The sequence below is a fragment of the Bombyx mori genome, chromosome 5 (assembly GCF_030269925.1).
Source record: "Bombyx mori chromosome 5, ASM3026992v2".
Classification (NCBI taxonomy): Eukaryota; Metazoa; Arthropoda; class Insecta; order Lepidoptera; family Bombycidae; genus Bombyx; species Bombyx mori.
In genome coordinates, this window is record NC_085111.1 from 10,637,865 (window position 1) to 10,660,275 (window position 22,411).

Genomic DNA, 22,411 nt, shown 5'->3' on the forward strand with positions numbered 1-22,411 from the left:
GCTGGCACTTGGCAGTACAGTGAGTATGAGGTGATAACGAAAACGTCGGGGCGCGAGCGACGTCTCAGACCAGTAGTCACTGTATTGAGTAGCCAGTTCGACTCTACATGCGACGTGGAGCGCCACGATATTCTAGACTATAAGCTCCATACATAACCGCGAAAATAAACATTAACTATCTCTCCGATAAAACGATACCGCATATCAGTTTGTGATAACTCGCCAATGTGATAAGAGCCGAAATTGTGGTGGAAACTTGTCGCCGTTTGTGTATTATGTAAAACAATATTTGTGAATTTTCTGGTGTAATTATGGCAGCCACAGCGGGTCCTCGCAAAACGGTCTCTATCTACGACTACCCGGAACATCTGAATCCATTTCATGAAGAAGATAATCACAATAAGATAAGATTCTGGACTATCGGTCGTAAGCTAAATAGATCTAACAGCATCACTTTTTCTGGAATCAAAGACCTTAAAAATTCGTGGTGAGTAACGTTTGTAAAAATATCATTTCGAAACCAATTTTTAAATTGAAACTGTAGAAGCTTCGAGCGATCAGTTTCATTAGGTATTAAGTATTTTCACCCTGAAACTGTAATTAGATACCGTTATGCTGGTATTGGTTAGCTGTATGTAAACAAGACATTCTCTTGACCTTGTTTTTCTTCACATAGATTAAAGATTTCATCTGAACGCGCAATTAATGCAGGAAATAATTTATTGTTATAACTTGCGTTATATAAATTGTGATATAAAATGACTACACTTTAGATAAAACGATTCAATCAGACAACCGATAATGACTATTAAATCGTAGAACAATTAGTTCATATTTAACTGCATTTTTCTTGATTTTATTCAACATAGTTGTTCTCTTATCGTGGAAAACATTCTTGGAATAAAGATTGGGTGTGTTTTAAAAAAAAATAAGTTGCCTGAGAATCAACCACAGCCTAATCTATGTAGTTTCAAATGTAGAATATACTTACAAGCTGTCTTCCCTATAATTATTCGCCTTTTTTAGAATAAAAATTTAAGAAATTCCGCAAATAATCCCGAGAAGCAAAAAAATTTCATCTCACGCAGAGTGATAAAGTTTAGGTATACATATATGAAATATTGAATTTTAGTGGATACGATTAGTAAATACATTGTCAAAATATAAAATACGAAAAGACGCGGAGTAGGCATAAATAAAACACGCGAGGCAATGCGCATTGGTTGATGTTTTCATCGAACTATAATAAACGTCTGACACTCACACATTGCAAACAATACATTCAAAAATGTCACGACATGGAAGTGACTAATGCTCAAAATTAATTAAAAGTTAACAAAGTTAAATTAAATGATTTTGATTTCTGAAAGTAGATTTACGTAATTGTTGTGAAGTCAACAGATTAATCATGGCCTGTTTGATTCCCAGATTTAAGTTCTTTGTTAATTGTAAGGTCAACGAACGGCTCTTCTCGCTGATGTCGATGCTTGCGGTATTAACCATAAAATTGGCATTGATAAAAAATAACGAAGTTACAAATTTAAATTATATAAAATTAAACAAATAAAATGTAAATTAGGTCAGGATAAAAATTTTGTTTGTTATAAAAATGAAAGCATTCATTTAATTCTATTAAATTTTTAAGAAGCGAATAAATACATATCACGATAATAGAATTCTATTACATTGGCATTGTACCGAATACCTACAAAATCCAGCGGTTATAGAATCGCCTGACTCATAATTGTGTGAATATGTACATAAGGATCTAATGACGGGACCATCAATATGCGACTAGAAACCAATACTGTCGACAAATTTTGGTACATATGTAATTGGTGTTCGTTTCGATCCAAGTAATTAACTAAATTTCAACATAAATACTACCAAGATAATTTAAGGCACTGCTCCTGATATTGCTGATGTCCGACAGCGACGATTACTTCTGATCTGATAGGCCGTATGGATATATACCTACCTTCGTTGATAAAGCATAAACTGAAGAGTTAAAAAGAATTATCACGATACCAGAGTACATAATACAATTGATTTAAATTTTGAACTAAAGTCCAAATGCGTTATCCATCGTGCATTAATACAACAACTGCATTATCTACATCACAGTATTATTACATACATTTGTTAATAAAATACACCATTATATGTTTTAATAAAGAAACAAGAAACACTATATTATTATGATGCCCGGCACAATAATAATTGACCATTGTCTATCGCAGAAGAGAAATGGTACATTGTTTTAATAAAATTTATAGTCCTTTACCGCCGAGACTAAAATGTTCCAGAAGTTTTCACGTGTTTGTTTTATCGTAATGCAGGCGTCACTCATTTATTTTTAGTGTTGAACTCACTATTGTCTCTTATATACAGTAGTTGGAGCCACCGCAGGAATATTATGCGTGATTGGCATTTAATTTACACATTCACATGTCCGTGTTTAAGTAGTTTAAAAAAGTCGTTTGCGCAAGTCTTTAACGTTGACCAATTCTATTGTCATTTTCAATGTTAAGTAACTTTTACGAATAAGTCAGTGTGACGGATAAAATTACGGACTGATTTCGTTTTATTGAAAATCTAAAATACTGTGAATATGGTTGTGGTTCATTGACTTGGTACATGACTCGGTCCATATCCAATCCTCTCAAACACATTGAATTTTAAATATTCATCTCCAGATGAGGCGTCATCTTGTCTACTCATACCAAAAGGAATGTGAACATAGGTTACAAGGTAAACAATAAATAAATGTAGTATCAGTTATATAAATTGAAGAGCGGATTCGCATACTCATAACGTATTTTGTAACAATATAATGGACCAGAGAAACTATTATCATGTAAAAACTCAAAAGAAACTCTCTAAAAATATTCCATCACAAATACTACATATTTTCAACTAATTCGCTTTGTTTATCTCTAACTTCTATGCCCACATTGAAAACCTCTTTGTTCGTGAAAGAATATAAATTTTACTAAAAACGAGTAATAGTGTCTGATTTTATTTAAACTTACTCAAAAAAAGTACATTTGAAAATCAGCATTACATACTTTCATTTAAATTTGTTTTTTCAAAACTCTGTAAACATTACAGTAAATAAATCGAAAAATGCAAGAATATGGATTAATCCGTTCAGAAATATATAGTTAAAAATACTATATATAATAAACCCGACTTTATTGTTAAATATAAAACACTGGAAGCACATCACCTATCTACTCTTTCTACCTATTTATATATAGGTAATACGGTTGTATTCAAAATATTTTACACAATCAAACAAAAAAATGTCCATACTCCTAATCAAATCTGTTTGTCATTTAAAAATTATAACTTTTATTATTTGTGCTAAGTCACGTCGACAATGGTGTCCTACTCAAACTATATGTTATAGTTACGTTTTTTTTTTCTATTGGCCTAATAAGGTCGAGTACACCTGTTAGTCTCGTATAATCTATACGAGTATATGTATCAGTACCTAATGCTTCATAATTTTTGTTTTATTGAAAGTGACAAAGAAACAAATATTGGTCTTGGTTGTCAACTATGACTTTATTGTTGCAAGTAAGTAATAATACTTAATTCCAGACAAAGGATATATCCATCCATTTTACACTATGTATCGGAATGAATTATTTCGAAATTTCGTACAACCATTGACGTAGGTAGGCCCGCTATATGATCACCCATAATTTTGTTTTCAGCTTCTAGCTTCGTCGATCTTTTCAGGGTTAGCAATGAATTATATCAGGTAGACCTACCTACCGTTGACCTCCCCAACTAAGGTGATGCGTACAAATTGATGAATACAAAATTAGGCAACAAGTTTACTCAATTTTTCTGGGAAAGTCTGGCTTTTTACCAGTTTCCAGTGTATATACATACTTCCGTGACGTGTGCCACGTAATCGTGTGCATGTTTCTTTAGCACATTCTGCACATTAAGCGACTTGAATCTTAACATTTTATTATCATTACGTGTCATTCGCATATAGTAAAAATAGTTCCTTTATTCCGACACTTTTAAGCGAAACAATTCCCTTGTAGTAGATAACTTCGCTGTATCTTCGTAACACAAGCATAATTTAGTGTAGGTAACAAAGAATTATAAAATAAAGTAGAACGTAAAATATAGATAATCATTATCGTCATCCAGCCTAAAGCAGACATGCTAAAGTATCAAAACTCATGATTAGCGTTTCATGCTTAGGTATATTGCTCATTCTTGACCAAGCACTAGATAGGTACATGTACAAACACAACTGTATTGAAATGTTGCTAAATGCCCTACTTATAACACGAACATGATATTTTATCAGTATTTTGTTAACAAATGATTCATTTTATCCCCTTTATCTTGTTCTTGACAGCAGAATTTGTGAAACTTAACTAGCTAGCAGTATAGCTTCTGATCTCATAGTTAATACTAATATTAACAAACTACTTCAATGCCGTTGCGACAAATTAACAACTACGTACCTAAATGCAGTTTCGAAGCCAAAGCATCACATAAATAATTCAAATTCAAATCAAATCTTTCTTAGTAACGAGTTTTAGTTTAGAAATTGGTACACGCTTTTAGCTGAATGCCAATAAATAGCCAACACACAAACGACGCAACCTAATTAACATTGTTTTTGTCACGTTGTATACCTTGCCCAACCCAACTTTCCTTGTCAAAAAAGTTTGGTATTGTTACTGATGAGGAACTATTAACTAAACCAATTTTTTTTATTGCACTAGATGAATGAACGATCCCACGTACCACCTGTCATTAACTTGTTAGAGCCCATAGATAGGTATCATCACAATGCCAGAATTATAATGTGCATTATTGGTTGTCCCACCAGAACTATTGATCACGTTAAATAATAATTATATTTATAATTATCTTTTTTTATTGCTTAGCTGGGTGGACGAGCTCACAGCCTACCTGGTGCTAATTGGTTATTAGAGCCCATAGACATCTACAACGTAAATACACCACCCACCTTGAGATATACGTTCTAAGGTCTCAAGTTACAACGGCTGCCCCACCTTTCAAACCGAAACGCATTACCTACTGCTTCACGGCAGAAATAGGCGGGGTGGTGGTACCTACCCGTGCGGACTCTCAAGAGGTCCTACCATCAGTAAATTTATAATAATAATTAATATTTACCTAGAACTGTGAACTCAACTAGGTCAAGACCATCAAGGAAATCGGGTTAAAATGTAATTTTCATTGTCACCACGTAAAACGAGCATAAATATTGTTTATGATAATTAACAATATTAGGACCGTTCTACACAACACTCGATTTGAAAATATGTGTAATACCATTACTGGCGTTCTTTCTTGTAACGTGTTAACATTGGTTGCGATTTGTCTATTTTTCACGCTTCGTTATAAAACTAGCAGCCCGCCCTCGCATCGCTTCGGGGAGTAAAATTTATTGATTTTATTGAATTTTCCTTTTACACAAATCTGAACCTGAGAAAGTTATGTAACATAGAGTCATCACTATCCTGCCCTTCTCCCAGTCACTTGGGGTCGGCGCAACATGTTTTCTCTTCTATCATATACCATTTCTTCGCTCACTCCCCTCTTACCCATATCGTCTTTCACGCAATCCATCCATTTCTTCTTAGGTCTACCTCTTCCTCTATATCCGTCCACATTCATAGTTAACACTCTCTTACCAACCTCATTTTCATTTCGTCATGTGATATAGAGTATTGTATAGCAAATTGTTTGTAGTAACCTCCATGAGCCTCGATCACGTGGCTATCAAAATACTTTGTCAGCACTGTCATTCCCCTATCAACTTTTTCAAACACAGTCACTTCTGTCTGCCTCTGGCAATTCATAGAGCTACAAGCGTACTTTACGCCCTTTCAATTGATACACTATTTCAATTGAAACCTGCCAACGTAGTTTGCAACTGACCCGTGTTGGTAAAAGTTCATTGTTTTTCAATACACTTACCTTGAAAGCTGGCATTGTTGGCAAAATTTTCTTGAATAAATATTGTTGTTCCAAATTACGTGATTCAAAAGCAATTATTGTATTGCTGGATATGAGTCAAAACATTTTTAGAATATGGCCCATTTCCGGAAACTAATCAATGTAGTAGCTCTGGTGCCGATACCATTGGCGTCAATTTCATTAGACCACTCGCACAACAGAATCCCGGAGCTTCATTTTTAAACTTAAAAGCCTGGCAGTATTGGCACACAACGTTCATTGGTCCAATAGCAACGATTTGTTGAAGCATTTGTTTTAAACAATGTTAAATTTTTACATCCTCTTTAACGATATTTAATATTTGCAGCACACATTCTGTCAATGTTATGTCAAAAGCCTTAAGGTTACATTAGAAAAAACAATATAAGAAATAATAAATAAATAAATAAATATTTACTAACAATCACGCCACGTTAACTGGTCCCGTGATAAGTTCGTAAAGAACTTGTGTTACAGGTACCAGATAACGGATATAAATGTAAGATTTTTATTATACACATACATATATTTAATAGACATCCATAACCCTGAAAAAGACATTTATATTTATCATACAAATATCTTCCCTTGGCGGGATTCGAACCCGCGACCCCCTTGTGTAGTGACCATGTCACTTACCACTACACCAGACGGCCGTTAAATATGGTGATTAAGTTTTCTTAAATTTTCTAATTTTCCGTGCAATTTCCTTAATTATTTTATTTTAGAAGAACCTCCTCCTGACAATAACAAACACAACAAAAAAAAAGAATTATCTTATTTGATGCTGGATTCTATCCTAATGATGTAGGTAGGTGGCCCAGAGGCCTTTCCAGTTTTACCAGGACAGGTGGGCGAGTACGGGCTCAGCCAGGAGGGGTAGGATTTGCCAACAGCTACCCGAGCCCCTCCAAAGGAGACCTAACTCAAGCGAGTGAACATACTATAGAATCGGAATCGGGACCCCCTGAGAAGATCCGGCGAGAAACTCAGCGGGCTGAAGTTATGCGCGTACATACATTACTATACTGAGACCTTTGAACTTATATCTCAAGGTGTGTGGCGCATTTAAGTTGTAGATGTCATGGGCTCCACTTAACACCAGGTGGGCTGTGAGCTCGTCCCACCCATCTAAGCAATAATAAAAAACGCAGATTCATTTTTAAATTTTAGGCTAGGGGAGCGAAATCACTACATATTTTTTATTATGATATATTTATTGTTTCATATATGTAATTTTATGACCAGGAAAAACTCTAATCAACATCTACATCATTATATTTCCCATTAATTATAATTAAAATCAGTAACTATTTGTTATGTTTGTGAACATGATTTTCTATTCTAATGATAAAGGTTATCGTGTGCTTGACGTTTGTGAAATAAACAGATATAATTGATGTTAGGTAAAATGCATTGGTACGCAATAAAATTATAAATGGTGACTCAATTCAATACCAAAGTTCAAAGTCTATTTATACATATAAATTATTGCATGTTGCAAATGAAATACCTTTAACTGGTACCATTCCGTTTTTCTTGATGCGACGGGTAAATTCCAAAGTCAACCTTTAAAAAGTCAACCATCACAATTTATATTATTATATTTAATAGAATGTTTCAATTAAAAAATTTAAAGTGAATGTAAGTGATTTAATAGATTTTCGAAAATGTAATTTTTTATAGATATTTTTAAAAAATTGGTGAAAATCTGAAATCCCACGTGCATGGAGTAAAATTCAAAGTGAATTAAATAAAAAGAAACTCATGAATTACGTTGATCACTTTCCCACTTACCTAGTGGTATATATTCTCTTAATAATTCTTCATATAGACAAAATGTTAATATAAAGTAATGAATAACGTATAAAAATCTAGAAATTTTTAGAATATACGATAGGTTTTTTGAAAATGTTGTACTATGCTGTAGTTTGAAAATGTGATGAGTGAAAGCGTGAATCAGCGTGATGCTTCCGCGGTGTAGAGCGAACAACCCAGGTTACATACAGGTCTTTAGGGCCGAATGTGCTTATATTCTCATGTCAACTTTGACAATTCTTCAATAGTATTTAGTTCAGAAGAAAGGAATGAACATTTAACTCTTTATAGCCTTCAATAAATTAGTATTTAAGATCTATTACAATATATATCAAGAACTATTAGTCAAAACTACTGTCTATCTAGCGTTTTCTGCTTCGGCAAGTACAAACTCACCTAATCCTATATGTAGATTATTTGTTTATTATTCGTGAAGTATTACCACTTAGCTATTGAAAAAGTCTTTCCAGAAAATTTATTGAGAACAATCTTATTATTATTAATTAAGAACAATCATATTATTATTAATTTAGAACAATCTTATTATTAAGCGTCATTTTTGTGTCCTATAACAAAAATATATATCTAACTTTAATGGTTCTACTATGACAAACCAATAAAAGGTCAAGAGCTCGTGTCTTGATATCTTTACAGACCGTTTGTAGCTGACTAATAGAGCATTGTTTAACGGATCTGCAATCCTGAGTATCGTTATTAAAATAATCTGTTATAAACTATAAATTGAGGGTTTCTCACAGGTCACGTAATGAACATTCAATATTTATTGAGAAACCAGTTGAATCATTGCAAAAAATAAATTTCATATTAAAATCAGGTAGGTATAAGGCGCATACTTACTGCATATTATACAAACAACAGTATCTACGTGTTTACGAATAATTATTTTTTGTTAGAATAAGTTGGAATAACATTAAGATGTTGAACTACGGGTAAAACATATTCACGTCAAGTGACGCAAATACAAGTCATTAGATAGTAATTACTTACTAGTTAATAGAATTGTAACTTAATTTTTTGTGGTACGAACAGCCATTTTGATATTCAGAACAAAAAGGTTTGCATTTCTTGCAATACTATCACTATATTAAGAAATACACTTATTTGTTGAAACGATGATATTGCGATATATTTTTTTAATGCTTCGATGTGTGGATGAGCTCACGGCCCACCTGATGTTAAGTGATTACCGGGGCCCATAAACATCTACAACGTAAATGCCACCGTCCGGCGTCCACCTTGAAACATGAGTTCTAAGGTCTCAGTTTTTACAGTACAAAGGCTGCAGCATCCTTCAAACCGGAACGCATTACTGCTTTACAGCAGGAATAGGCAGGGTGATGGTACCTATCCGTGCGAACTCACAAGTCGTTCTACCACCAGTAAATCGCACCAGTAACCTGTCGTACGTTGATCGTACTGTGCCGTCACTTTTCTTTAAATACAAACAACATCCAAACATAATATTCACAATCCATAAGTAGACAACGATTGAGTCTGAACGTTTCTTCGTAACAGCAATGCGACACGCTATTAGCAAATGACTCCCCACTCTGAGCCCTTGAACTCGCCAACCCGTCTGAGCCCTCGAACTCGCCAACCCGTCCTAGTAAAGCTGTGCAGCCCTTTATTCCAAAAACAATCCTTCCATCCAAAAACAGATCATATTCACATTAACTAAGTCCATATACATTGATAAAAACGAATAGGTACGCATAGGTATAATTGAGACATTAAAAAAAGAAATTTGGTATTTTTATTTCTTTTAGTTGGAATTAAGTTAATTGAAACTCTTATGGACAGAATTGCGATCATAATCGAGATTTTATAAAGTGAAATATACGGAAACATAACATACTCTTCAACGGGTCGAGGCATTGTAATATGTACGTGAATAAAAGCACAATGGCCCGGATCGAGCAATGGTCGGTGGTCTGTCGGTCACGGCACAATTGTAACCGCTCAAGTGGAATCAAGTGCACTAAACTTCCATTACTTTTGTTATCCTTGCGCCTACAGACATCCGGTGCGTCGCTTGTGGGAACACTTCAAAATACTTAGTACTTTCATACTTTTGTATTAATATTTACGATTAGATTTATTAGGGATGCAGGTGTGCAATAAAGCTCTATTATAAGTGCCTAGTTGTTATCAAGTAGTCGAACGCGATATTTATAAGACATCACAATTTGTATAACGCCGCAAAGTTTCTCGCACGATCGTCTCCGTGGGTCGCGATTCAGATCCGGGGGTAGGTTCAGGGAAGCAGTGGCTTTCCTAGGACCAGTTTTAGCAATTTTCTCAGGTTGAGCCCGTGAGCTCACCTACCGGTCCGAGAGTAGTCACTCAAAACTATTTTTTTTTTTTTTATTGCTAAGATGTGTGGACGAGCTCACAGCCTATCTGATATTAAGTGGTTACTGGAGCCCATAGACACCTACAACGTAAATGCGCCACCTACCTTGAGATATAAGTTCTAAGGTCTCAGTATAGTTACAACGGCTGCCTCACCTACCTACCCGTGCGGACTCACAAGAGGTCCTTCCACCAGTAATGTATGTATATATTCTGAGAAATATATTCCTAGAATTGTGAATCGATTAGAATGATGTCTAATGCAAGAATGAGTATTCTAAACAATATTCTAAAGAACTACATATTTTATTTTTTGAAATTTACCATGTAATGCTCATGTAAGTTCTCATTGATTTGTTTCAGGGCCTTTAGATCGTTTTTAAAGAAAGGCAAAAAAGGTAGTCAAACACAAGAAAAATCCAAAACAAATCAGGCCAATGGAGATTCCAGTCCGATTTTATTCAGGCGAGCTATGCATTGTGAGTATACAAAATATTTACATTGTGCGCTATGACACTACATAAAATATGTTTATAAGCTATACTTACAATATCACACATGCAGTTGTTAATTTCACTATTAAGACACATGCTACTCCTACGTAAAACATATCATAAAACTATTGACGCATGAGACACATTTCGAGACATGATCCAGAACATCACTATCTAAAAATAAAGTAATCACTCAAGGTCTTTTGAAGATATTATTGGTGCTTACAGTTTCAAATGTAACTTGGCAAATAATTATTGTAAAATAAATAGTCAAGTAATTTCAAGCATATTATTTTGAAGTTGCAATAAGTCTTTCAATTAATACTAGCAACTAATTTTCGTAGGTTAACCAGTTTGATCGGTCCTGCGCTGTTTGCATCTATTGTGGCGAGGATTGGAAGGTCTATGTCCAGCAGTGGACGACTGTGGGTTGATAGAAAGATAGCCAGTTTGATACAGATGTAAATGTAAAATTCTTATTCATTTACTGGTGGTAGGACCTCTTGTGAGTCCGCGCGGATAGGTGCCACCACACTACTTATTTCTGCCGTGAAGTAGTAATGCGTTTCGGTTTGAAGGAGGGGGCAGCCGTTGTAACTTTACTAAGACTTTAGAACTTATATCTCAAGGTGGTTGGCGCATTTATATTGCAGATGTCTATGGACCCGAGTAACCACTTAACACCAGGTGGGCTGTGAGCTCGATCGTCCAACTAAGCAATAAAAAAAAAATCAATACGCTCTATTTTTAGATTCGTCGATGACTCCAGGCAATCGAAGTACTGTGGGCTCACCAGAACGTTACGTCTACGGAGGGTCCGTCACTCCGCTACCACGTTCAAGGTTCCAAGAAAGATTGCGAAGTTCCAGTCAATATGATACTAATTCGCTTAGGTAACAAATACCATATTATTAAGGTTGTTTACTTTAATACATTGTGTAAGTAATACACAACCAGGTTCTTAGTCAATAGAAATTGTAAAATCCAATTTCAAAACTATAAAAGTTTAGTGCTGTAAATTTGTTCGTAATTTTGTGAAGTCAACTTACTATAAATTCCTTTCCTATTTCTAGTAATGACGTGGCATAAGAACTATTAAGCTTCCATTGCTTATTACGTATGATGCTCGGTATATTATTGTACTATACATATAGGTAATAATTATTATATTTTATGTTGTGACATGATTATAGATGCGTTCTGGTTCCATCTTTAGGCAGGCACTAATTTTCCTAATTTATCTGCAATATAACTCCTCCCATGAATGACGTCGTGAAATTAAATTGGTGTAACTATTATTGTGGCTGTGTATCATCGTTTAGCCTATTTTTAAGGTCGATCAATCATACGTTCTAGTACGAAGTGTCCTTTGCATTCCAGTGCTGCCATAGTAGTGTTGAAAATTCACGTTGCTATGATTAGTATGAGCTCCGATACCGCTAATCAACAAGCGAGGCATGACTAGTCTAGGCCTATGAATGATATGTGTCTTAAACTGCACAAACAAGGAAAGTAAAGTCGCGTAAATCAGAGCTGTAATTCGAAACCAAGAAAGTCAAATCTATGGATTTGGTTGGTTGCAATTCCTTTCTCAAGCTCAACAATCCTAGGTATTATTATGTTGTCTAACCCGGTGGCTCAGTACATAGCGACCTTGACTGTTGACCCGATGGCCGTGGGTTCGATTCCCACATTAGGTACCTATACATTCATGCGACGGAGAGCTTTATTTGCCCTTTGTCTGTGTGTTTAATATCTATATGTGCTTATATGTTTATATATGTCTCCGGTTCCCATAGTACAAGAAGATCTAGTTTGAAAGAATAAATCCTAAAATAATAAATCATAAGTAATAATATTATATAATTTAATAATTATGTGTAATAATAAATAATAAAAAATTAATAAAATGAATGTGATTAAATAATTTATATTTGATAATACAGCGCTACCCCAAGAATGGCCCGCAGTGAGGTTACTGGGTCTAGACTAAGCGTGGCAAGTACAAACCCATTTGACGAGGATCCTGTGCCGCCGATCCGCGCGTCGCGACGCAAAAAGAAACGAGCCCCTCTACCACCGGCCCCTGCCTCCGCAGACGTAACGGTAATTCTAACAATTATTTTCAAACATGTAAAAATGTGTGGAGAAAATCTATATGGTGAGATCATACAATTCAAAGAGAGCGTGTCATCGATGTGGAAGATAATTATCGTGGGGGAGTAGGGAATCCTGTGGAAAGCCAATATACATACATACATGGAAATAGTCTCGAAACAACAACTATCAAAGGCAGCGTGGATGCTACATTCATTAAAAATTACTAGCAATTTACTGGTAGAGTTAATAGAGAAATACACTATTGACAGATACCTAGTTAAAGTCTAAATTTAATAATAATCTGAGCATCTATAGCAATATGTAGTTTGCAAAAGGTATATTGTATATATGTCTAGCGCTTACTTAGAGTACACTTAGTACTGATAAATTGATTTCTAAATCATATCTAAGGATTTAGTAAGATAAAACCTAAGACCAACCAGTAATACTATCGACTTATCTGCAGGTGAACAGCGAAATTTCGGAATTGAACATTAGTGAAACTGAAACGAACACACAATCCAAAACGGAAACTGATTTGGAATTAGAGGATATGAACCTGAAGATTGAACTTAAGATTGTCGAAGATGAAGATGTACAGAGAAAGACCACAGACGAAATAAATCTTCATATTGCGGAGCCAGAGGACTCGGAAAACAATAACATAGTAAAAAATGAGGTTAAAACGCCGGAAGTTACAGCTGAAGAACAAAACTTAGAAATAAAATCGAGTGAAATAAATGCAGAAGAGAACAAGGAACAAAACGTTTTGCATAATGCTGACTCCGAAGACAACATCATAAACACAGTTGAATTCCCAAAAGTTGATATCACTAAATACAGAAGGAATTCCAGTGTTAACGAGGACGACATTCGGTTACGTCGAGGTAACTTAGAAGACTTTCATACGCTAACGAATAAAAGAAGTAAAAGTGTGACGAATTCATTAGATACCAGTCACGTGACATATGATATACATTTGAACGACAACGAAACAAACGGGAGGGAAGAATTAAAAAAAGTAGTGTGCAAAGTTTATGATGATGAATCACGTAAGCAAAGCATAACCAGTACCGAAAAAGAATTTCTGGAAATAGATAAGGCAACAAGAGAACTTGAAAGAGAAATAAGCAAACTCAACTCGGCATTGCACGAAGAAGACATACCGTCTGTAGAAGAACGTTTATCTGTGTCTGAAATTAAAAAACGTTTTGATAAAAGCGAAAACTCGTCACCAAATCCAATACCAAAGCCCAGGAGGAGTCATTACGGTGGGTCAAGTTCCCCTGTATGAAATCTATTTTATGTTTTACGTTACTTATTATAGTGAAGACTACAATGAACGTTAGCTACAACGAAAATAAAACATTTTGTCATATGTATACCAAGACAAAAAAAATTACTTGCTGTTCCTATAGATAGTTTTTCAAAAAACCAATGTATAAATATATCTTGGAAGAATCTACTCCTGAAAATAATTTGGTGGATAATTTCCGATAGATATTACAAGTGTAAATTTTAGATCAAAAGCATAAGGTTGTATATTTGTGATAAAATCAGTCTTACACGGATCCGTGTGTGTGATTTTTCGTTCTTTTTTTTTTGATTTGACGACGGCTTATGCTTATTTGGAAGAATTATTAAATAAATCTTCTAATACCTAATATTCACGTCTATAATATATTGAAGCAGAAATAATCATAAATAGTCGAATTTGTAATGTCGACTTTGTAAATTGTAATCTTGATGAATATAGAGATGTTTATTTTTCACGTCCGATAAAAGCACAAAAGTTAATTGTAGGTTTTAATAAAATTACAAAAACTGACATGTGCTGTGGATGATTCGTAAAAAAATATACTACCGTATGCATTAAGTTATAGAGCTTTTTTTTTAATTTAGGGGCTAATGCAATATGTTGACGTTTAACACTTCATACATTAAGTGCATAATAATATACATAGGTCCTGTGTCTTTGTTTATTATGTTAAAAACTTGTGATTAACTATTTATTATGTATGTGAATGATTAAATAATAAATAGGTAGGCAATGTATAATCGCATTATATGCCATAAAACCTAGGACGCTGGGTTTAGAATTAGATTTCATTGTGATAATCACTTACTACTTATTGAGTACATATACATAAAGACAAGCTTCAGTGTAGTACACCTTATAACAGTCCCTTTAACTTTCATGAATAATAATAATGTGATGTTTATGGTCAACAAATTTAGAATATCAATTGATAATTTAATAGTAATATATATATTTTTTATTAAAGTGTAAATTAGTGTAAAGCTAAAAAGAAAAAAGGTAATATCACCATATTTGCAGAAAATCATAGCTAATAAGTTCATTGTGAAACCGTAATCTAAAGGGAAGGCAGTAAGTACTGCAGTAGACATGGAACGGGGCATCAGAATATTTCTAATTGTTTTACATGGCGTGCAGTGCAACGATCTCAAGAATAATCATGTCGCGTGAAAAGATCAAGAATTTTAATTTAAAGCATCCATTTATAACAGTAAAAGAAAATCGAAAATTTATAATATCAATTATGAATTTTCAGTGTAATGTTTCCCCCAAGTGAAACAGGGAATAAGGAAAATAAAGTTTATCCGATACGCTAAACACATATTTAGCTATCTTCATTGTGAACTCGTAATCTAAAGCGAAGGCGTTTTACATTGGGTGCAGTTCAAAACATTTATGAGAACGTTTTTTTTTTTCAGTTTTCCATTGTGTCAGAAATCATTGACTTACATAGCTGGTAATTTAGTTTTCAGATTCCAGTATGCGTCATACCATGCTGAGGGTTATTTGTTAGAGAGAACTATTATTTGTTAATAAATTATTTTATTTACTATCATGTTTTTTATTTTCCTTTATTTATATAATGTACTTTAAATTAGCCTATTAATTACATGGTATATGGTATATTGTAGTATGAAAAAAAAACAATGTATCAGTACCTAGTCATTTAATATTTTAAAATTACCTTTATAAATAACTTTAGACTTACAATATATTTTTGAGTTATTATAACTTGCTTACTCTTTCTTTCTTGTAATTTATAAATCTCGGTAAATTAGTGATCGCAGTATTGACGAGAACTTTGTATTCTTTTGGAAGTCTCTTTTGCTGTCTAGCCTGAAAAATACCAAAATTTTTTTGAGATTAAAAAATCTTAAATTGTCATATTTTGTGCTGTTAAAATCTGTGAACCTCTCGTCCACATTCCCAAGAACAGTTGAGATCAGGCAAGCAGTTAATCTTAAAACGGTAAGACAAATGTATATAATGCTGACCCCACCTAGCGGTAGGCAATTTTTTTTTTTTTTTGTAATATATCTGAATTGATGTAAACATTTCTCATTGCATTACCCAAAGCCATGATTCTCTCCAGTGTCCTGTGCGTAGGAAACGCATTTATGAGACAAGTAATAACACCTACATCCATATTTTATAACATATTTTGCAAAGATACAATTTCCGACTGGGAACTGAACCCCTTTTACATGGTCAGTGGACTGGGTCGCTAACCACAACACCAAAAAATTACGCAGTAGCACCTCAATAAATAAGGGCTTTCATATTACATACATAATATATACTTTATAAAAGCGACACTTGAACTTATCTATCTGCAGAATGGAACAATGATAAAGTATAGTGTACCATGCCTATCTAGAAACTCATTTAGGCTCAGTAGGCACAAAATAATGAATATATACCTTATTCTTTAAAATTGGTGCCAGTATCGCCAACTTGTCAACTAGTTTCACTTTAGCAGCTAAATAATCTGTTTCATCTTCAGCATATAAATCTACCAAAGTATCTAGTGCCTCGGCCAGCACCCATACTTCATTCTCTTTGTGTGATTGTTCTATTATGAAATCTGTGATGGTGCAAATCACATTAGAAGTGATGTCATTCAAGTTGTTTACCAATAATAGGGCAAGTATACCGACCATTCGTATTAGGTTTGACCTTATCTCAGGCACTTCACATTGTCTGATTCCAGTTAACATAATCTACAATAAGTAATCATTGTGAGTTAGATATTAGAAGACATGTATAGTATGAAGTTTTTACTGGTGGCGGTGGAGTCCGCGCGGGTGGTTACCACCGCCCTGCCTATTTCTGCCGTGAAGCAGTAATGCATTTCGGTTTGAAGGTTGGGGCAGCCGTTGCAAATATACTTGAGACCTTAGAACTTGTATCTCAAGGTGGGTGGCGCATTTACGTTGTGGATGTCTATGGGCTCCAGTAACCACTTAACACCAGGTGGGCTGTGAGATCGTCCACCCATCTAAGCAATAAAAAAAAAAAAGGCCTTAGATCTTATATCTCAAGGTGAGTGGCGCATTTACGTTGTGGATGTCTATGGGCTCCAGTAGCCACTTAACACCAGGTGGGTTGTGAGCTCGTCCAACCATCTAAGCAAAAAAAAAAAAAACATAATAACATTATTTCTTCGAAAATTCTTATTTTTAGATATTAATTTATACAATTAACCAAAAGTTGTGTTTATTTATTTATAAGTTTATTTTTTCATTGTGGATGGCTGTAAGTGAGTGGTTATTTATTCAACTATTGTCTGTTCATGAGTATTGATGTCGAAAGATTGGGCTTTTAGTTTGTCCTACCACTACTGCAAATATGTACAGGGTCGTCTTCTTCATAGTACCTAAACTAAGTCAGTTGAGGCCCAACTCGCAAATCATCATAAGCATCGTGAGTAATATCTATACTAATATTATAAAGAGGAAAGATTTGTTTGTTTGTATTGTATAGGCTCCGAAACGAATTTGAAAAATTCTTTCACTGTTTGGAAGCTACACTATTCCCGAGTGACATAGGCTATAATTTTATTTGAAAAAAATTAGGGATCCTTACTAAAACTTCAATAATGTAACCCAAGGTGTAAAAAAATTACCTAAAATATTCTTTACATCGCGTGCCCTGCGAAAACTTCAATAGTTTTGATAGATAGAATAAAATAATGTACTACGACTTTGTAGAACACATTATTATTTACAAAAAGTACCGCGACAGCATATGTCTAACAATTATAGTTATGGCGCAATAAGTGTTCTTTTATTTAAAAAAATTAAAAAAACTTTGAATTTTTTATTATAGACACGAGCGGAGCCGGAGCGGGCCGCTAGTTAAGTATATATTTATTACCCAATCGTATTTAATGTCAGCAGTAAAATAAAAAATCATACTGAAACTTACTTCTATATCAGAGATGGCCAGATCATTGAATAAGCTAATATCACTAGCTTTATCACTGTCTCTAAGCTTTATTTTATCTAGTGCAGCTCTCATCACTGCTGTAGCAGATTCTAAGAGATTTAAATTTTCTTCTCTTTGTTTGAATACTAATTTTCCTGCATCCACCCAGATTTTATAGATACCATTAACACCTCCAAGACTCGCATTTGGTAGTGAAGATATCATATTGTTAACACACAGTAGAGCTCTCGTTTGTAAACTCTGTAATCTAAAAAAAAATATATCAATTATAGTTCCTTCTTTACAAATATCTCACTCACTCTTGCTTAATGTTTTAAATGATTGTAACTATAATTGAAAGTAATTAAAACTACTTTTAAGGTTATCGGAATTAATAAAAATAAAACCTAAAAATGAGAGTTTAAACAGTAATTTTTTTTTTGCCACCTAACTGCCAGTAACATCGAGGGGCTATTATGCTTTTACTCTGACAACCGGGTAACATTACAGGGCCCATCCTGAAAGATTTTGCTAACATTCCATAAAAGTAGTTTTAATTATAGGTATGTACGACTCGCGAAAACCAACAGAAATACTATATAATTATAGTATATTACAGAGTTATTTAACTAAATCCAATTTCTTAAAATTTACAAATGAATACTAACTTTTTGCATATCAATTGAGAACCTTCATAATCTTTTAAAATCATGACTACATTTTGGGCTGGCATTTCTGTTCTTGCCCATACTCTTTGAAATACTTCAAAATTCACTAATGCTTCCAAGACTTCTGGAGGAAGTTTATCTTCTGTGAGGAGTGTACCATTTCCATTCTGACAAATTTCTTCATCAATTTCATTATTTTCAGAAGAGCTATCACTATTGATATCATCGCCATCTAAAAGTAAAACATCTTCTTAAAATTATTGTTTTAATACTTATGAATTACTCTAATCTGCTTGACTGATCAACATATTCTTATATTAAACACACAAATGTCAGTATTTTAGAAGACTTTCTTCTCTTTTGTGATATTACACAGCAAGGACTAAGCCTTGTACTTAAAAAGACGTTTTTTTTATTTCCTTCAGTAAACAGAATTTTGCATTATACTACAAAATTTGACTGATGCAATATGGCAAACGTTAAGTATGCAGCAATCTGCAGTGTTTTAGTCCAACTATTCAGTCACATTTAAAGAAAACTCAGACAAAAACTTAAGGATCACCAGAATATGCATCAAATATGTAACAGCAACAATCAAAGCATTTTATGATTGAGAAAAAAAAATTAAATGAAAGCATTAGCTTACCTTCATCTGAACAAATGTTAGCAATGATTTCAATAGCACTTTGTTGGGCATCCAGCATTTGAATGACTGCCTTAATTTGTTTGTCTAATATTTGCGCATCTTTAATTTTAGGTGGGTCCTCCATCTTTCCAGAAGTATTTTTCAATGGAACTTGACTTGACAACTGATTGCAAGCAAACCTATGATCCACTGATAAAGTCTTTGCTAGTATAGACATTATTTGATTTATCATTTCAATAGGTAAGGTTGTAAGTTTGCCTCCATGTGTATTTATTATAACTCCAGCAGATAATGTTTTAATTAAGAGTTGAGAGGGGTCAGTTCCTTCCAGATAGATTAAAGTTTGTAGCTGTTTTTGACAATTTGATTTGATTTTTTCCATTGCAAGTGGATTGTCTTCAACAACAACAAACAGGCATTGCAGTACTGCTGCTACTATGTCTATACCAAATAATGACATATCTAAGTATCTTGGAAGTATATCTAGTATCCTAGATTGACCAACATATTTAACAGCTAAGTCTGAAAAAGAAAGTTTCATCCTTTCACACTTATCATAAAGAAGATATATTTTAAAGCAATTTATATGTAAAAAATATATTTTTAATGTTTTTGACATTCCTCATACAAGTGCAAATAAATAAAGACTAAAAGATTTACCAGAACTTTCACACAAATTCAACAACAAATTAACACATTGAACAAATGTATCAATATCTTCATCTCTTGATTTAGAAATTGGATCAGGTATCCATGATTCTGCATGCTGAAATTAATTTTTATAAATAATTAATTTTTTTTATTTACTGTTTATGTTTTATACTATGACTGTACTGTTAAACAGCATATTGTTGGAGTCAGTCATCTCGAGGTAAGGCAGTTTGGTGTGCCACTTTAAAGCACCGATTATTTAGATACTCCTCAAAAGAGTAGAATCTACCTTGTATCTCAAGTATATATATCGGCGCAACATCACTATTTAGTGAACTAAAAATAAATAGTTAACTGTTTCCTTCACGTTATACATGGCAACAACTGTTTAAGACAGTATTCAAGAGAATTCATGACTATACTACTCCCACTTTCTACTATAATTACGAGTGACTATTGTCGCACAAAACATTCGAGCTCAAGCAGTTGAATTGAGCTCTCTGTTGCTATTGTTGTACACTTGAAATGTAATAAATGGAATTCATTAGAAAAGTGAGTCTTAATTACTTCACTATTGAAGGCAATGATAATGAGAATGATGAAGTCATTTTAAAAACACCATGGAACCAGCGTCTTGTGATATATAAGAATTATATAATGCTACCTATTTGCTCTTAACGTCACTATGTTTGACAGAGTAGTCATGTAGCCCTTTATATGTATGAAAAAGTTTCATATCAATGGGGCTAACGGCTCTCAAGTTTTATGTGAACATACATTTTCTATATATGTATTTAAATTGAAACTATTTTTGACAATGTGAATAATTAAAAAAATGAATGTATTAAGGCCTGAAGAAAAGTACTGAATATAAAAGCATTTTTGCAATAAATAGTAATAGGAATATTATGAGCCCATACAGGTACTACGATCTTGACTATTTGTTCCATGAAGCATTAACATATAGCAATTTCAAGGGTAACATAAATGTTATACAGTACATTTGAAACTTCAACCTGTTATCAGCATAAGTAGCAGCACTCACACTGTGATGACTATAGGATCCAGTAAACACTAAAATACATGGCTCTTGTAAATGCAATTTTAAATTTTAATAATTTACAAATCTAGTACACAACACACTTGAAAGTCGTAATGGTAATTCTACAAACTCACTTCATGAAAATAGCAGGTCAACGGTGTCATAATATCCTGATCCATCAGAGAATCACAAATATCCAGCTTAACAGCAGATAGATTTCGAAGCATACCAGATGATGCATTTCTCACAGAACTAGCAGGATCCAGCAATAAAGGAGCAGCAACTTTTACAAGACCCTGGTTTATAACTTCATCAATATTCTCTGGAATCTCTATAAACATTGCCAAAGTTTGCAAACCGCAATACTTCTCTTCAACACTTGCTCCCTGTAATTTAGAATGTGAAATTCACTGTTAATATCGTAGGATAGTGATTTTCTTATCTACTGTATTATTATGTTTTACTACTAGCCAATCATATTTTTATATTATACTCTATACTTTTAACTATTATACTTTTATTAAACACTGATCATAGATATAATAATTGAAAAATAGCAAAAATAATGGTTTAAATGTATAAAAGAGTTATTGGAGTCGTGCTAAGAAACTTCGGTATTTTGAGAAATCTTTTAACATGAGCTATTTGATAAACACAAGTGGTTATGAAGCTCACCTGCAACTGATCTAATATCGTTTGAACCGCATTCTCTTTGCTATCATTTGAAAGTTGCTCTTCTTCATTGCTCTCTTCGCTAACCACAGCGTTTTTGACTTTACGAGCCTTAGTTTTTCGAACCTTACCCATTTCGCTTGTAACCTAAAAAGTAAAACCAACACCTTACCATTTTTTAACAATTTCACATCATCGTAAAAATTTATTAAAATAATTATATAATCACTATTTATACCTATTAATCAATTTATTTTTTAACATTTATGTTGTGTATCATTGCAGAATTTTATCTATTGCCATTACGTTTGACAAAACGTGGTAGCAGGCACAGATTAATTTATTTACTTTTTTTAAAGGAATTTTATGACCTGGCAACTAAGACCTTTAGCTCAAGTCTTATCTCTTTTATGTATTTGTCTAATATCGTATAATTTATGATATTATATGCTTTAGTCTTTGTCATAGAGGATAAAACTAAGGAGCATAATCTCAGTGTATTCAAGTGTCCACTGAAAGGCAGCAGATTCAGGTAGCGCCATAGTAGCAAGTGGAAAGGTTTTGAAGTCGTCGTGGCCTAAAGGATAAGACGTCCGGTGCATTCGTATCTTGCGATGCAACGGTGTTCGAATCCCGCAGGCGGGAACCAGTTTTTCTAATGGAACACGTACTTAACAAATATTCACGATTGACTTCCAC

At 33.7% G+C, this 22,411-nt stretch overlaps 2 protein-coding genes across 5 annotated transcripts; one reads left to right on the forward strand and one right to left on the reverse strand.

The window, feature by feature from the left end:
* Positions 1–3: 3 nt before the first annotated feature.
* LOC101742602 (uncharacterized) lies at positions 4–15,658 on the forward strand. The gene is made up of 5 exons (XM_004930103.4): positions 4–487; positions 10,558–10,673; positions 11,440–11,581; positions 12,635–12,794; positions 13,255–15,658. The coding sequence occupies exons 1-5, from the start codon at positions 312–314 to the stop codon at positions 14,080–14,082; spliced, it is 1,422 nt and encodes a 473-aa protein (XP_004930160.1). The 5' UTR covers positions 4–311; the 3' UTR covers positions 14,083–15,658.
* A 99-nt stretch (positions 15,659–15,757) lies between these two features.
* Positions 15,758–22,071, reverse strand: LOC100620062 (71 kDa protein). Of its 4 annotated transcripts, none has more exons than XM_012693652.4 (9): positions 21,951–22,071; positions 21,716–21,859; positions 21,175–21,426; positions 20,008–20,113; positions 19,348–19,869; positions 18,702–18,933; positions 18,034–18,301; positions 16,527–16,826; positions 15,758–15,942 (listed from the first exon to the last, which is right to left on the reverse strand). In XM_012693652.4, the coding sequence occupies exons 2-9, from the start codon at positions 21,845–21,847 to the stop codon at positions 15,832–15,834; spliced, it is 1,923 nt and encodes a 640-aa protein (XP_012549106.2). In that variant the 5' UTR covers positions 21,848–21,859; positions 21,951–22,071; the 3' UTR covers positions 15,758–15,831.
* Positions 22,072–22,411: the final 340 nt, after the last annotated feature.